Below are 15,075 nucleotides of genomic sequence, written 5' to 3'. Positions count from 1 at the left end.
TCTCTTGTGGATGAAAGCGAACCGTGATAGCCGTTACACTACAAAGGACTTTTGCTGACAAAAAAACGAGGCTGGGTTTCTATTACATTATCAGAAAGTGGTATTGGTTCGTGGGCCAGATTGAAGCATGAGCAATCATTTCTCTTCTTCAATGCCGATGCGCCGTTTCGATTCAGATATCGACGTTTTAACCCAACGCCTAACTCATTGTTGTTTGTGTTTATTTTGAACTTGCCGGGAAAAAGACGGTGGTTGCAAATCGAACACGCGCAAACTAGATGCAATTCTGCATCAGAAAAGCAACAGGGAAGCCACAACCATCACCACCAACAACATTGCCGATATTGAGAAATAGTCGTTTTTCAAAAGTGTCACGGTGATGTTTTAGCCCATCGACGCCAACTTCCATCACGGCATTTGCCATAAACTTTTGCCTTTTCGCATGCAGAAAGACTAAGAAAACAAAAAAAAAAAAAGGAAAACTCGGGTAGAGTGCTAACGAATTGCAGGACTTGAAGGTTGCCGGCTTAAAAAGCTGAAGTGGAGAGACCCAAAGGCGAACGTGGAATGATGGTATTTGTTTATGAAAACTGGCCGACTAGGAGCGGAATGTCCTGCGGAGGCGTGCTCGCAGAAATATACATGTACTTATATGACTATTTACGAAAAATCAACCACCCTTTTACACCCTTGTTTTTGAGCTTTATATCGAATTTCAACGTGTTAATCTCTACAGATCCCAGGGATAGGCCAAAAATTGTACAACACTGAAAGGGGGAGCTTCACTTTTGCATTCATCATGGCTGCAAAATAAAAAAGAGCGACATAGGGTGGTCGGTATGGATTGTATCTGCGCACACGACGTTTCGATTTTTCCGAAAAAATGAAAAACTTTTTCAAGACCTACACTGAGAGAGTAGCAGGAGAAGGACCAACCAACCACTCAGAAACTACCGCTGTTTACAGATCCGTTTGGAGACCATTCTTTTTTTCCTAGCCGATTTTTCACTTTGATATTCTTCCAAGATGCTAAGGCTGACGGTACGAACACTACACCATGCACCGAAGCAGTCCATACCGTACGTGCCCGTACCTGTAAATAAATACAACGCCAAAAGATCGGGGTTCAACTTCAAACCAGCCAAAACGTCGGGTCTTGTGTATAATCCGCCTGCAGCAATAGTCAAGCCATCGATGCAAACACCTTACTTGTTCCTACCACCGCACGATCCCAGACGAGAATTGGCGAAACAGCGCAGCCAGAGCATACTGCCCCAAGTGGTTGCAGATATGCCCATCATCCGGCAATTCAAGGCGCCCCACCAGAGAGAATACACAATAACGGCGGAAACCGTGGTGGAGATGAAAAAGTTGAGAGCCGAAAATCCTCGCGAGTGGACTTTAAGGGCCTTGAGCAAAAAATTCAACGTTGAGTTGGAGAAGTTGGTCTATTTCTTCAGGACGGACATGGAAAAGGCCAGAAAGTCTGAGGGATCGCATGGGGATAAGCTTGAGCTTGGCTTGCGCAGGACCGCGTTGGACAGGCAAAAGAGAAGAGAAATGTGGTTGAGAAATGAATTCTAACTTGACCAACTGGGGAGAATTGCAATTTTCTTTTGGTAGATATAAATCTGGCGCAGCATATAGAATCTAATCTGTAAATATCGACAATCTGACGACAATCTGACGACAACTGTAATGAACCAAGGGATGTACGTGAAGATAGAGAGCTTTCTTTGGCCATGATACTCTTGAAGAAGGGGGGGCTTGAGCTACCCATATTGAGACACCGCGAGTGGCTTGGTCCACTACCAAAAAAAAAAACCGGATGAAAGATGATGGAGGTTAGAAGGCGTCCATAACGACAGGTCAATAGTGAAAGATCCCACGAAATGCCAGAAACCGTATGTATATCAATCGAATGCATTATTTCTCAGAGATGCAAAAAGACAGCGTAACTAACTTGCCATCACCAGGATTTCAAAAGGCTGAGAAACCAGCAGCAGCAGCAACAACAACAACCACAACAGCAGTATCAGAACAAGAGAAGAAACCAGCAACTGCACACGGATAGACCAAGGTCAGAAGGTCCAAAAAGAGAGGCGATCTTGGATTTGAACAAATACAAAGGGGAACAAATCAGAGTAAGGTGTGTCGGAGGAAGACAAATCACCGGTATTCTCAAGGGGTTCGATCAATTGATGAATCTAGTCTTGGAAGATGTCACTGAGCAATTAAGAGGTATGTTGAACCCGTTTGCCACTCCCTCCCCACTCATTTCATCTCGCAAGAAAGAATTTTTTTTTTTACTAACGAACCGCTTTTGGTATTTTTCTAGACTTGGAAGATGAAGATACATTAAGTGGCAAGACGAGGCATTTCGGATTGGTGGTTGTTAGATGCACTAGTTTATTGACGATATCCCCCGTTGACGGGAGTGAAATCATTGACAATCCATTTGTACAGCTGGAGAATTAGATACTATATGAGACAACCCCCTAAAAACGCCAGGCCAAAAAATAATGTACGATTAACAAGTTTGCCATCTGTACATTTATTCACCTTTCTACCATCGAACCAGCGATGTTGTTCTCTTCTTCTTCCTCTCCTACCACCAGAGATTCGAATTGCGCTTCTTTTCCATCACCGAAATCTCCTAAACACTCTCAGTTCCTTTTTTTTTTCTTTCGCAGCTTTGGAGAACGATCTCATCATTTCTCTCCAGATAGCTCCTCATCGGCATCAGCCTTATCAGAACCTGCACCCAACCCCGTAGGTCTCCCCGTTAGCCATGTCAGTGCCCGTCGAAGTCGACAACAACGTCATCCTCCTCCCGCAAACCAAGCAATTAATCGGCCTCTACAGCATAATCCGCGACCGGGAGACCAAGCGCGGCGACTTTGTCTTTTACTCCGATCGAATCATCCGTTTGCTAGTAGAAGAAGGCTTGAACCAATTGCCCGTTGAGGAAACAATCATTGAGTGCCATGGGGGACACCGGTACAAGGGCTCGAGGTTCCTCGGCAAGATCTGTGGTGTTTCCATCGTGCGCGCGGGCGAGTCGATGGAGATGGGGTTGAGAGATTGTTGCAGATCGGTCCGCATTGGCAAGATCTTGATTCAACGAGACGAAGAGACGGCGTTGCCCAAGTTGTTCTACGAGAAGTTGCCGGAGGATATAAGCGAGCGCTATGTTTTCCTATTGGATCCCATGTTGGCCACCGGTGGTTCGGCCATGATGGCGGTCGAGGTCTTGTTGGCGCGCGGGGTCAAGATGGATAGAATCTTTTTCTTGAACTTGTTGGCTGCTCCTGAAGGTATCAAGGCGTTCCGTGATAGATACCCCGACGTGAAGATCATCACTGGTGGAATCGATGAAAAATTGGATGAGGATAAATTCATTGTTCCTGGGTTGGGCGATTTCGGTGACAGATATTATTGTATTTAACAGAACAGAACAGAACAGAACAGAACAGAACAGAACAGAAAACGAAATGAAACGAAAAACATACAATAGCAGAACACAACATAGCATCTTAGTTTAATATTTATATTTTTTTTCTTTCATCTTTTTATTTCAAAGACATTTCGTGTGAACTAATTCGGGATTGTCCTTGTACTCCTCCGATGTAACCCACATTTTCTTAAACGTAGAAAGACCAGCCAAGATGGAGCCACCTATCCATGTGGAGTACTTTCTCTCGGGCGGAGCAAAGATCTTCACCTTCATCTTGGTATTATAAGTGTCGTCGGTGATTGACTTGTTCCAAATCGAAGTCGATGCATCTCTAGTTTGATCCTGGGCGTCCTTCAACTCCTTCAATAACCGGTCGCCAAAGTTTTTCAACAACGTGTTCCCACCCGAGAGCAAGATGTTGTGGTAAAGTGTCGGCCGGAGGTCCAAGTCGGTCTTGGCGATAGCCAACGATGTGAGCTCATGTATACCGGGACTCTCGTTGCCAATGAGCTGGGGGTTGAACAAGATTTCAGGGGCACGAAACCGCTCAACGCCAAGATTGACCTCGTGCCCATCGGGCAACTTGTACGAGCTAAACATTTCACCATTAGACGAGGACGCGCCCCGCCGCATGTAGTACGCTCGATACAACTTCTCGTCCCTTTTGGGATCCTTGGAGATAAAGCAGCAGCTCTCCTTCATCATCCGCACAACTTCGAGCTCCGAGCTGCTCTGCAACGCCACACCCGACATGCGTCTGATATTGAACGATAGATGCGACGTAATGTCCCTTCCAGCAACATCCATCCTCTTGATAGAAGGAGATAGGGAAAAGCCCTCGTAAACAGGCACAACATGGGTGACACCATCGCCGCTATCAATGACGACGCCCGTGGTTCGACCCAGGGCATATAGGGCAAGCACAGCCTGGATCGATATATACATGCATGGAACATTGAACTTCTCAAACATCACTTGACACATCTTGTCGCGATTGCTGCGTGGATTGAGCGGCGCCTCGGTTATCAAAAGCGGATGCTCCTCCGCGTGCACCTTGAGGTCCTGTGTGAACATGTGTTCCCAAAGTAACTCCATATCCGACCATTTGTTGACGATGCCATGCTCTATAGGGTAATTGAGTCTCAATAGTCCCCGATTATTCTGGGCGGCGTCGCCTAAAAACACATCCGAGTCGCTTGAAAATGATCCTGCTACTGATGCTGTTGTTCTTGTCGTTATTGATGACGATGATGTCGTTGTAGCTCGTGTTGCTGAAGCTGTAGTAGTGTCGGCTCGCAAAGACGTGGATGATGGAATCAATGAACCTGCCATTAGCTTTTGGTACTTCGGTCGACCTACGATGGCCGAGGCATAAGTTTTGGGCTTCTCCTCGCCTGCAAAGCCAGCCTTTAAGTTCCCCGAGCCATTGTCCACCACCACGGGCTGGTTATATAAGGTACTCTCTGACATATCCTGGGAACCAACCAGACTCAGAAAGAAAGCATAAAGGGAAGGAAATTCGTAGTGGCATCAACCGAGGAAACGCGTGGAGATGAATTAAAAAAAAAGTTGATAAAGGGGACGATACGTGAACAACACGGGCCAGTTACTCAAGGAACCTCCCTCATATTCCACTCCCATTCACTTCCATTCAGTTGCTTGTGTTGTTGCTATATCGACCATATGCTGTACTTGAGCTCGGTATCAGCTGCCAAGAGGACCCAGATCAAGAATGCGTTCACGTTGATTGACGGCGAGTCGCGGGACTCAAACATCACCCTCGAAGACCTCAAACAGGTCTACACCACGGTGGGCTTGGCCAGGCCCAGTGACTCGGAGCTCAAAGCCATGATGACCATCGACGGCGTGGACCATTCTGAAACGGGGATAAAGTTTGCCCAGTTTCTGGCAATGATGGCCAAGGAGATGCTGCAGCTAGAAGAGGCCTCTCTACTATATACCGCACTTCAAGCGTACCTGCTACTGGACGATCAGAAGGTTGCAAAGGACGATTTGCAAATAGACATGGAGAAATTGAAGGATGCGTGCTGTTCGGCTAACGTGGGTGCCTTTGGCGAAGAACCTAAGTATCTATCGCGCCAAAGCTTCAACAAGTTAACCAAGGGGTTCGTACTGGAAAACATCGACGGGAAACCCATCTTCCTTGCGTCGAAATGGCTCGACGCTTACCTCAATTAACAAAAAAACGGCATTTTTTATACATCACATTTTCACCAAAAGACGTTGTAATTTTTTTGTTCTTTTCTAAAATAGTACACAGTTATTTTGCCCTTTTGCTTGCCCTCTCTCTATTTCTGAACCACAAGCCAGTTAATGGTCGACAATCAACTCGTCACACCCCCAATCTTCATAGGATCCATCGGGTAAATATCTTCTTATAACCAAGGGAATCTTTCTCTGTGCAAGCTCCTTCATCGCTATCTGCAACGGGTCTGTTTCACCTTCAATGTCAACCAAGACCGGCGCATTCAACGAGATCTGCAATGCTCTCGTGCCCAAGATCCTAGCGCGTTCGTATTTGGTCATGTAGGGAGTCGTGGTTCTTTTCTCCTTGGGTATCGCTAGTTCTCTAGCCGACTTTTTGCGAGGTTGGTGCTGTGCCTCGCCTCTTGCTGCGTCGTCTGGGCCCAAGCCTCCGTTGATTATCACCCTGCCATCTTCGGCTTTTGCCGGTGCTTCTCCTCCATTTATGGGCTCTTCGTAATCGTCGTCGTCGTAGTAGTTTGCCTCCTCGAAATCAACGGCGTTCTCTGCTGCGTCGTTAAACGCATTGTCTTCGTAATCTGACATCGGGAGGGGAAGAGCTATTCCTTTTTTATGTATATATTTTCTTGTTTTAGTGAGGACCTTTCCAGGCAGATGCGATGATGGGCTTGGTTGGAGGTTTGCAAGAAAAATTGGCGATGTCGGGAGTTGAAAAAAAATGCGACACGACAGAAAATGCGACACCCACCACCATCACCACTACCCTCCACGAAACCCACGTCGGTTCCACCTCAAACTACAAGGCTAACATTCCCTAAAACAACGTTGTTTGGTCTTTTTCATTCTTTTTGGTTCTTTTTATTATTCCTATGGGTCAAATCTATAAGTCAGCTGCAAAAGGCAACACGCTTAAATCACCAACAGCAACGTAGTTAAAGTCCTTGGTTGGAGCCTGGCTAGCTGAAACTTTTATACTCAAAGGGTATGCAACAGTAGATTGTAAAACAACACTCAATTCAGCAGCTTTGACAGCCTTCGACAACTCGCTGCTTGACACGGAGTCGGCAACCTTTTTAGCTTGTTTGATACCAGCAGCAACTTCTTCAGCTGTACCGGAAACGGAAATCACAAATAACCCAGCATCGCGATATTTGTACAAATGGGAGACGGCACCGGGAATCTGGAGTAATGGGGCGGCTGGCGCAGGCACGACTGATGAGCCAATTGCTGCGGAAAGAACTTCGTATTTACCGAAATCGGCGGGCTTAACTGGGAACCCAATCAAGGCAGTAGACTTGCCACCGGCCAATGGAATTCTGGCTTCCTGGTTCTTGAAGAAATCAGTTGGCGCAGAAGCAGCCTTAGTTGCACCTTGTGGGATTTGAGAAAAAGCCGATTCTTGTACGAATTTGGTCAAGTCCGCCTCGTCGGCACCCGCAGATAAAACAGACACGTTGGCACCGGTAAAAGTCTCGTGAGCAAACTCAGCAACATCGTCAACGGAAACTGGCGTGGCACCATCGTACAAGAGGGGGTTGCCCAATCCTTTTCTGAATGTGATCTCGTGCAATTTATCCAACCCGGCGAAATGCGAATCAGCATGCTTCAATTTGGTTTCAGCTTTAGCTGAAGGCAAGACAACTTCGCTGAACTCGTGAGGCGTAAACTGGGTGTTGGCAAGCACATTTCCCAACGCCTCGACAAAGTAGGGCAAATCCTGCTTCAAAAACGCAGTTTCCAAAACCAAGGCATCTCTGGTTACTTTACCTTCAAAAGTAGCACCTAATAACTCTGACTCCCTGGTGAATCTCAACGCCGACTTGGCTCCAGTGTTGGCAAATGCAAACTTGGATAACAAATGTGCTACTCCGTGTTTACCGTTCTTGGAACCGGCATTGTCCACAACCACGGCGAGTTTGGTCAAGTCATTGACCGATTGCTTGGAGGCCACTTTTATGCCGTTTGGAATTGAGCTGTAAGCGCGAATTGCAGTACGAGACAACATGACACTGTGGTGATAATCAGCTGGGTCTGCTATGAATTAGAGAGAACGTGCGAGGTGGCTGTTGAACGGTGGAATTGGACTGTTGTTCCTCTACAGACTCTTTTTCCCAGTAACGTTAGCAAGGTGAAAAGTTCTTTGGTGGGTTTACCACTGGAAAATTATAAATTCTCATTCGTTGATTGGCACGGGAAAGGAGGTCACGTGATGCTACACATCACCCACTGCGAACCACCAACAACCACTACAAGGTATTCTTTTGCAAAGGCAGCCCAAGACGCTAGTGTAGAGATGGTGGAAGTCATTTACTATACGGTGGTGCAAGAGGTTTTCCTTGATTTTAAGTTTGTTGAGACTTATATCTGAGCTAAAGAAAGCTTTGCAATGTCATCTTCTTTAACTTCGTTCTCGGTAATGTAATCTCTAATCAACTGGCCCCAGAGCAAATCCATGATTGCCATGATGTGAACTGCTCCCCAGGTCAAGTTAATCCCGTAAAAGAAGTTGGAATTGCCGTTGCCAAGCACGATCCAGCAGTGGTAGAAGATGGGAGATAATAGAAGCGCAACAACCAAAGTGAGCCCCGTAGCAAAAACCATAGTGCACCGTGGCAAGACCGAGCCTTTCAAGATTGGAACCAACGACAAAACGAACCCCAAGTCTCCAACGGTGGGGTACGATTTGGTGAAAGAAATCCACAACATCGACAACACGATAGCCACGAACGAATCCCCCAACTGCGGCGTCTTGGCGTATTCAAATAGCCGGAGTGCAATGGGCGTCACGTACAAGAACGAGTAAATGTTGAACATCCCGACATAGAAGGGGGAGAAGAACTCAAACATTTCCGTGAACAAGTACCACCATAGCCCGACGTTTGGTGTGATTTTCTTGAACAAAATGACCGTGAGGTAGCAATTGTCAACAAACTGCCACGATGCCGTAAATGCAAAAGAGGTCAAGACGAGCAACCCCAACGTGGCCACGTATATGCCAATGTTTTGCACGTAGATCCTCGCCAAGTCTCCTCCTCTCTGGACGGCAGTGGCATGGACCAAGCCCAACACTGACGGTAGCAAGTAAAGCGAATGGAACGATAAATACGTTGCAATGGCAAGCGAAATCATCCCACGCAAACTCTGTTTCTTGACCGTAATCTGATAAACAGCAACCACGATAAATAGCCACGTAAACACAATCGTCGAATGGCTCAAGTTTGTTAGCAACACCAACGGGTTGAACAAGTAGAAACTTGCAATCAAATCGTCATTGAACCCAACAATCGGCTTCTTGCCCATCCTCGTGGACACGTAGGCATTATACCACCGGTTGATGCGCACCAAATGCCACGCAATCACCAAGTCTACCAAGGCGTATATGACGTTGAAAAGCGCGTCAGAGTAAGGAAGTGCATCCGCTAGTGAAAGCAAAACGACAAGCAATGGTGGATTGTGGTTGACGCCTCCGTCGTATAGATCAATGCCGTTATTCAACAAGTAGAACGCCTCTTTGAGTGCCTTGAATGAAGTGATTGGCGTGGACAACTCCACGACTGAAGATAGCGTCGGGGTGATTGACGGAACCAATGTGGGTAGTAGCAGCCTTACGAGGCCCCCTATAATAAATACCTGACTGAGCTTGCTCATGCTCTCCTGTGTGTGTGTGTCTCTTCCTCTATCGATGTACCTCTTGTATGTTGTTTACGTGGATCTCGGGAGTCCTTTTTTTTCATTCTTGCGAAGTGGAAAATTTCAACCGGTGGGCGGTTGGGAACAACATCACGAACCATCAAGAAGAACACCACGTCTTTGAAAACACACGAAATCGCCCATTCATGTCCAGCGTATGTATCATTCTTAATCATGTTATCGACGATGATGAGAGTGAGAGAGGGAGAAAGAAAGAGACCGTGGTTTTGTTGTTTTGTTGTCTTGTTTTTTACTAACGCAAATCTTTACAGTTTCATCCCGTTAATCCCAAACCGTTTATAAAATCGCTACTTGGTAAGCAAGTGGTGGTGCGATTGAAATGGAACAAGACGGAATATAGGGGCAAGTTCATCTCGGCCGATAACTACCTAAATATACAGCTAGACGACACTTTTGAGATCATATATGAGAAGTCAGCTACTTCTAGGGAGACAAGGAGGGAAGAAATGATTGGGAATATATTCATTAGGTGTAATAATGTGTTGTTCATACGAGAGTGGAGTGAGAGTGAAAACGAGCCAAGCACGACGGCCGTGGTGGAGAAACAGGACGTTGAAATGGCGGAGGAGAGTAATGGCACGGAAGATGTGGTTGCGGCAACGAGTGAGAGCGTGGTAGTGGCGGTGGAGGAGGAGAAGGAAGAAGGGGAAAGTGCAGCCAATGGTGATTCAGAGGTGAAGGACGCGATAGAGGAAGATGATACCGAAGGCACTCTGAACAATGCAAACGCAGAGGCGGAGGCAGAGACAGAGGAAAAGCTGATTGAGGAACCCGGAGAGAGCAAGACTACAGGAGACGAAACGGCCAGCATAGAAATCACCGGGAAGGATGAAGAAGGTGTCATGAAGGACTAATTATCAAATCGACGAGGACAGCTTCAAGACTCGGTAAAAAAAAAATAAACGAACCAATGGAAATCTCGAGACTGCACCACGATGGAAGTTGAATGTCTCTTTGAGACTCTCGCAAGTAAATCAGTCACCTCTCTTTCGTTCAAGCAAAAGTAATCTCTTTCTGCTTTTTGTTCAATACTTGAAGCGTCAACATCTTGCCAAAGTAGGCTCAAATACTCCCCTTTCTCCTTCACCACTGTAGGAAAAAAAAATTCAGAGCGATTGAAGTTTGGACCCCATCCCTGTTCAACCCCCACACATACGAGACAGACAGATGGAAGAGCCAGCGCCATACGGAGGATTCATTGTGAAATCAATAGAAGATGAGAAGGCCAATGCAGCAGAGTTGGAACAGTTGTCGGTAGAAGTCCAGTATCAGGGAACAACCCAGCAGATCCGGCCCGAGGCATTACACTTGAATGGGGTAGACAATTTATCAACGGAAGAGATCAAGGCCTACGTCGACTACTACCTCAACTACACTTCAGAATTCGACAACGATAAGCAGAAAATCACCTATAGTCAAATCCCGTTTGAGGATCAGTTGACTTTTCGAGTTGAATGGATCGACGATTCCAATGTCAATGTCGTTTTCAAAACAAGCCACGAGAACCGCAACGCGTTGGCACAGCTAAGACTGGAACCAATGACTAACGATGCAAATGATGTAAACAAAACTATACAGGAAGTGCTTGCAAAGCCATACGACCCCATTGTGGCGTTTCGAAAGAGTCAAAGTTTGGTGAATCGGTTGGCGCTCGCAAACGGCGAAGCTGACAAGAAAGCTGGTGGGGGTGGAAATGCGGATGGAAATGGAAACGGCAACGGAGAAGGAGAATCGAAAATGGACGAAGATGAATCGGCGATAGAGTTGCGTATCCGACAGTCTTTCCAACTGGATCGAAAAGTGAAAAATGCATCGCAATACTCGCGATACTATTTGATCCATGGCGAGCCCGAGAGACAACCTCGTCGCCGCTATGCACCGCGGAGAAGAGATACAGAAGAGAAGCAAGAGCAGGAAGATTTGTTCGCCGATAAGTTGAAAAAGTCGCAGCCGGTGCATGATCGTCGAGGAGATGACGATTTGTTTAGGGAAAGATTAGCTTCCAAAGGACGTGGGCGTGGAGATGGAGACGACGATTTGTTCAAGAGCAAGGTCCAAAATAGAAGAGGCCGTAGAAATGATGGTGGTGACGAGGAAGAGGAGGATTTGTTCGCGGAAAAGTTGAAGAAAAGGACTCGTTCGAGATCTCCCACTAGACCCATGGATGGTACTGGCCACTTCTGGGTGAGATGAGCCTTGACACCTTCTGACGATGAAAAAGCATTGTAATATTACTGTTCAAAGAAAACAGAAAAAAAAAGGAAGCACCACATTTGAGAAGAAAGAAGAAGAGATGATCTAAAAATATGTATAGAACTGAAAGTATGTATCGAAATAACCTTTGCTTTTTTTTTTAATATTTTTTCTTTTTTTAGATTTTCATTTCAGTTTCCCTCTTGACCAAAGTCGTCGGTAAACTTGATATGGTTCTCGATATCAGACAGGTTAACCGTGGGCCTATTGCTCTTGATTGACTTGATAAAGTCTTTGATCGTCAACAGGGGCTCTTTCAACTCGTCAGTGCCTATGTCCATCCAATTCATCTCTCTAGCTCCCTCGTCACCAGGCGAGCACGGTGTGTACTTCTCCTTCTTCTTCTTCTTCTCACCATCGTCAACACCAGCATCCTCATCATCAGCATCATCATCATCAAACACAGGTTTGAAATGCGTTGCCTGCTGGATTTTCCGTATTGGCTGCATCAAAGCGTCTCTCACAACAACAGCGATATCATGGCCCGAGTATCCATCGGTCAACTCGGCCAACGTTCTATAGTCATGAGGCGTGCACTCACAGGGAACTTCGCCAATGTTGATTTCAAACATCCTCGATCTGGCTTCGACATCAGGCAAAGCAATGTATATTCTTCTTTCAAATCTTCGTCTTATCGCAGCATCCAACTGCCAGGGGATATTAGTTGCCCCCAACACCAAGACCCCCTGCGAATCATTGCCCACGCCATTCATTTGCACCAACAACTCGGTCTTGATTCTTCTAGAGGCCTCGCTTTCGCCTTCGCCACGAGGCCCACACAATGCGTCGACTTCATCAATAAAGATAATCGAGGGCTTATTCTCCCTCGCCATGGTGAATAGCTGCTTCACCAACCGTTCCGACTCACCCATCCATTTCGAGACTAAATCGGATGAAGATACGCTGAAAAAGGTCGAGTTGGCCTCCGTCGCAACGGCTTTTGCCAAATAGGATTTACCGGTACCCGGCGGTCCATAAAGCAAGATCCCCGACGTAGGTTTCCTGTTGCCCACAAACAACTGCGGGAACTTGACCGGTAAAATGACCGCCTCCTTAAGCGCCTCCTTTGCCGAATCTAGACCTGCTATATCGGACCAGTTGACATTGGGCTTTTCCGAGAGAATCGCGCTCGCTAACGCACCTCGCAACTTCTTGGTATCGGCATCGGCATCGTCATCGTTGTCGCCACTGCCAGATTTGCGAGCCTTGGTTGATCCATTCGAGGAGTTTTCGGCAGAGTTGGACTTGGCCTGCTGTTTCTCCAAGTGTTCCTTGAGCTGCTCGGCCCGAGTCAAGTACTCGGTGAATTTCGACTTGACTAGTTCTTTAGACTTGGGGTTTTTTTCATATTTGATTGCCAACATGAGATAGTCGAGCCCATTGTAGTATAGTTTGTACGCTTCTTCGTACCTCGTGGCGGTGTCTGCGTCTATGGCTTTTTGAACCAAGTCTATTCCTTTACTGAGAAAGTCCGATGCTCCTGACATTCCTGGATAAATCGGTAATGGGTAATGATGGTGGTGGAGGTGATGTTCCTCCAACGGTGGGCGTTGTTGTGCTCGAAAAAAAAATCAACCTGTATTATGTCCCCTGTTGTTTTTTTCAAGAGTTTTGAGCGGCGGCGCCAGCAGCAACTTTTCGCAGCCTATCCCATGAACATGGAAAGCACCAAGGCATGTAGAGAACATACATAGATGAATGAACAGCCATTAGTTCTTAAAAAGCAAACTTGTCAGGTTTGCATAACCTCCATTTTGTTGTAATTTGCTTGTCGTAGCGCCTGTGGAGGGGGGACCGCAGTAAAATAACGTGAAGGACGACAGCCAGAAAGAGATATGCGAAACGCAAGATGAGAAACGAAAAACGATTCAGCCTTGGAGGAAAGACCTAAAGGAAAAGCTTTCGACTTATAAACTTGGAAACCAAAACAAATCCATTCATTTCTGGGTAGTGCCATTACGCCGTCCACCCCAGAGTGTTGAAACCGTCGACTCCAACACTTGCAATAGATAATTTGGACATTTTTAACCTTGCCACAATTCTTTTTTTTTTCTAAAAAGAAAGAACACAGCAATCTTGGCGATCGTTTTCGTGATGAAATCTGCATAGTTTAGAAGGCAGCCTTAGTTGTTCATATCGAGTACAGAAAAGTTTGCTGCCCCGGAAATAGAGCAGGTGCAAGCCTTGCGGGAGAGACAACTTCTCCGTGTTAAGCTGCATGTAAGGGTTGAGCTCAAGCTCGAGCGTTTGCAAACTCTGTGGAAAATGCAAAGCCACGTCATACTCTGTTCCATGGTCTACGTTTACACGGCCAAAGGCAACGTCATGTCTGAAGGATCTCAAATTTGGAAATCTTCCACACTTGGTTGAAAATAAGTATGCTGGGAAGGACCTGGATTTGGGCGCAAAAATTTCCAAACTTCGGCATTCACGGAGATATTCTATTTCTGACGGCCTCTTACAATCACTTATGGTCATTTTGAGCACCTTGAGGTTCTTGAATGTGTCGTATTTACAAAGGCTACGGCACAGGTAGCCCTCAATTTCCAAAGTTTCAAGCGGTTCATATTTTTCAATTGGAGTGGCCAAAAACAAACCGCCTCCTTCAATACATAAAGTTTCCAATTGCTCAAGTGATTGCAATCAAGTCGTGTCAAAGGTCGAGTGAGTTATATAGACCTTACCGAAACGGATATTGGGTAGGCGACTGAAACGAGGAACCTCGAGTATAACCCGATTAATCTTCAATCTCTTCCCTTTTTCAGATTCGATATGGCTGGCATGATTTTCTTCAACAAACTTTGGCATGCGGTTTTGCATGTAAAGGTCTATCCTATCAGCATTGTCTAGAAGGGTGAGCTACAAAAAAGGTATTGAACAGATGCAAATGAAGGCATTCTACATGCTTTGGAAGTAGTTTGTTCCGCTCAAATAACTGCCTCAATCTCTCTTCTGACATCACACGGCGGAGTTCAGAAAATAAGAATTTGTCATGAATTGACTCCGCATTTAATGTGAACAGAATTGGTCTCGAGAGAAGTGTCTTCGTTAACAACGCTTGAAACTCCCTTAACGTTGAGAACTCTACGACGTAACAGGTTCCGAGATTGGCGAGGATGTGGTGCACAATTTCCAACGGCAACATCTTGAGCCTCGAAATAAGGTGACAATACCGGGAACACATATTTGCAACTATGATTAATTGATTGATTGATCGTTTTTTTTTGTTTGTTTGTTTCTCGACAAGCAGCTTTGTTTAACTGGTATGGAAAGTTGAGCGACTTTACCACGAGTGGGGGGGACTTCAAGCGGGATCAAGCCATTCTATACTTATATTTATCAGCATCATTGGAGTCTGCTTGAATCAACAAATCGGTGAGAAGCTGTGGGTTTGCTGCTCAAAGCGCAGTTTCCACTTTCCTTCACCT

The 15,075-nt window shown here is 46.0% G+C and overlaps 11 protein-coding genes across 11 annotated transcripts; 6 read left to right on the top strand and 5 right to left on the bottom strand. All coding sequences in view use genetic code 12, as the record gives it.

Annotated features, from left to right (window-relative positions):
* Positions 1-1,026: 1,026 nt before the first annotated feature.
* On the top strand, positions 1,027-1,584 carry LODBEIA_P56110 (mitochondrial 54S ribosomal protein mL58; the record flags this gene model as incomplete). Its single annotated transcript, XM_066975963.1, has 1 exon — positions 1,027-1,584. One exon carries the CDS (start codon positions 1,027-1,029, stop codon positions 1,582-1,584), a length of 558 nt encoding a protein of 185 aa, XP_066832549.1.
* Positions 1,585-1,892: 308 nt separating this feature from the next.
* LODBEIA_P56100 (uncharacterized protein) lies at positions 1,893-2,351 on the top strand (the record flags this gene model as incomplete). The annotated part of the gene is made up of 2 exons (XM_066975962.1): positions 1,893-1,904; positions 1,977-2,351. 2 exons carry the CDS (start codon positions 1,893-1,895, stop codon positions 2,349-2,351), a joined length of 387 nt encoding a protein of 128 aa, XP_066832548.1.
* Positions 2,352-2,791: 440 nt separating this feature from the next.
* Positions 2,792-3,448, top strand: LODBEIA_P56090 (uncharacterized protein; the record flags this gene model as incomplete). Its single annotated transcript, XM_066975960.1, has 1 exon — positions 2,792-3,448. One exon carries the CDS (start codon positions 2,792-2,794, stop codon positions 3,446-3,448), a length of 657 nt encoding a protein of 218 aa, XP_066832547.1.
* Positions 3,449-3,577: 129 nt separating this feature from the next.
* Positions 3,578-4,927, bottom strand: LODBEIA_P56080 (uncharacterized protein; the record flags this gene model as incomplete). Its single annotated transcript, XM_066975959.1, has 1 exon — positions 3,578-4,927. One exon carries the CDS (start codon positions 4,925-4,927, stop codon positions 3,578-3,580), a length of 1,350 nt encoding a protein of 449 aa, XP_066832546.1.
* Positions 4,928-5,140: 213 nt separating this feature from the next.
* LODBEIA_P56070 (uncharacterized protein) lies at positions 5,141-5,656 on the top strand (the record flags this gene model as incomplete). The annotated part of the gene is made up of 1 exon (XM_066975958.1): positions 5,141-5,656. The coding sequence occupies one exon, from the start codon at positions 5,141-5,143 to the stop codon at positions 5,654-5,656; it is 516 nt and encodes a 171-aa protein (XP_066832545.1).
* A 132-nt stretch (positions 5,657-5,788) lies between these two features.
* On the bottom strand, positions 5,789-6,268 carry LODBEIA_P56060 (uncharacterized protein; the record flags this gene model as incomplete). The annotated part of the gene is made up of 1 exon (XM_066975957.1): positions 5,789-6,268. One exon carries the CDS (start codon positions 6,266-6,268, stop codon positions 5,789-5,791), a length of 480 nt encoding a protein of 159 aa, XP_066832544.1.
* Positions 6,269-6,563: 295 nt separating this feature from the next.
* On the bottom strand, positions 6,564-7,688 carry LODBEIA_P56050 (uncharacterized protein; the record flags this gene model as incomplete). Its single annotated transcript, XM_066975956.1, has 1 exon — positions 6,564-7,688. One exon carries the CDS (start codon positions 7,686-7,688, stop codon positions 6,564-6,566), a length of 1,125 nt encoding a protein of 374 aa, XP_066832543.1.
* Positions 7,689-8,041: 353 nt separating this feature from the next.
* On the bottom strand, positions 8,042-9,331 carry LODBEIA_P56040 (uncharacterized protein; the record flags this gene model as incomplete). The annotated part of the gene is made up of 1 exon (XM_066975955.1): positions 8,042-9,331. One exon carries the CDS (start codon positions 9,329-9,331, stop codon positions 8,042-8,044), a length of 1,290 nt encoding a protein of 429 aa, XP_066832542.1.
* Positions 9,332-9,519: 188 nt separating this feature from the next.
* Positions 9,520-10,248, top strand: LODBEIA_P56030 (uncharacterized protein; the record flags this gene model as incomplete). Its single annotated transcript, XM_066975954.1, has 2 exons — positions 9,520-9,528; positions 9,646-10,248. The coding sequence occupies 2 exons, from the start codon at positions 9,520-9,522 to the stop codon at positions 10,246-10,248; spliced, it is 612 nt and encodes a 203-aa protein (XP_066832541.1).
* Positions 10,249-10,561: 313 nt separating this feature from the next.
* LODBEIA_P56020 (uncharacterized protein) lies at positions 10,562-11,587 on the top strand (the record flags this gene model as incomplete). Its single annotated transcript, XM_066975953.1, has 1 exon — positions 10,562-11,587. One exon carries the CDS (start codon positions 10,562-10,564, stop codon positions 11,585-11,587), a length of 1,026 nt encoding a protein of 341 aa, XP_066832540.1.
* Positions 11,588-11,778: 191 nt separating this feature from the next.
* Positions 11,779-13,134, bottom strand: LODBEIA_P56010 (uncharacterized protein; the record flags this gene model as incomplete). The annotated part of the gene is made up of 1 exon (XM_066975952.1): positions 11,779-13,134. One exon carries the CDS (start codon positions 13,132-13,134, stop codon positions 11,779-11,781), a length of 1,356 nt encoding a protein of 451 aa, XP_066832539.1.
* Between the last annotated feature and the right edge of the window lie 1,941 nt (positions 13,135-15,075).

This window comes from Lodderomyces beijingensis (assembly GCF_963989305.1).
Source record: "Lodderomyces beijingensis strain CBS 14171 genome assembly, chromosome: 7".
NCBI classification, from domain to species: Eukaryota; Fungi; Ascomycota; class Pichiomycetes; order Serinales; family Debaryomycetaceae; genus Lodderomyces; species Lodderomyces beijingensis.
Note: the sequence above shows the minus strand (reverse complement) of the source record. Positions and strands in the feature narration are given on the sequence as shown.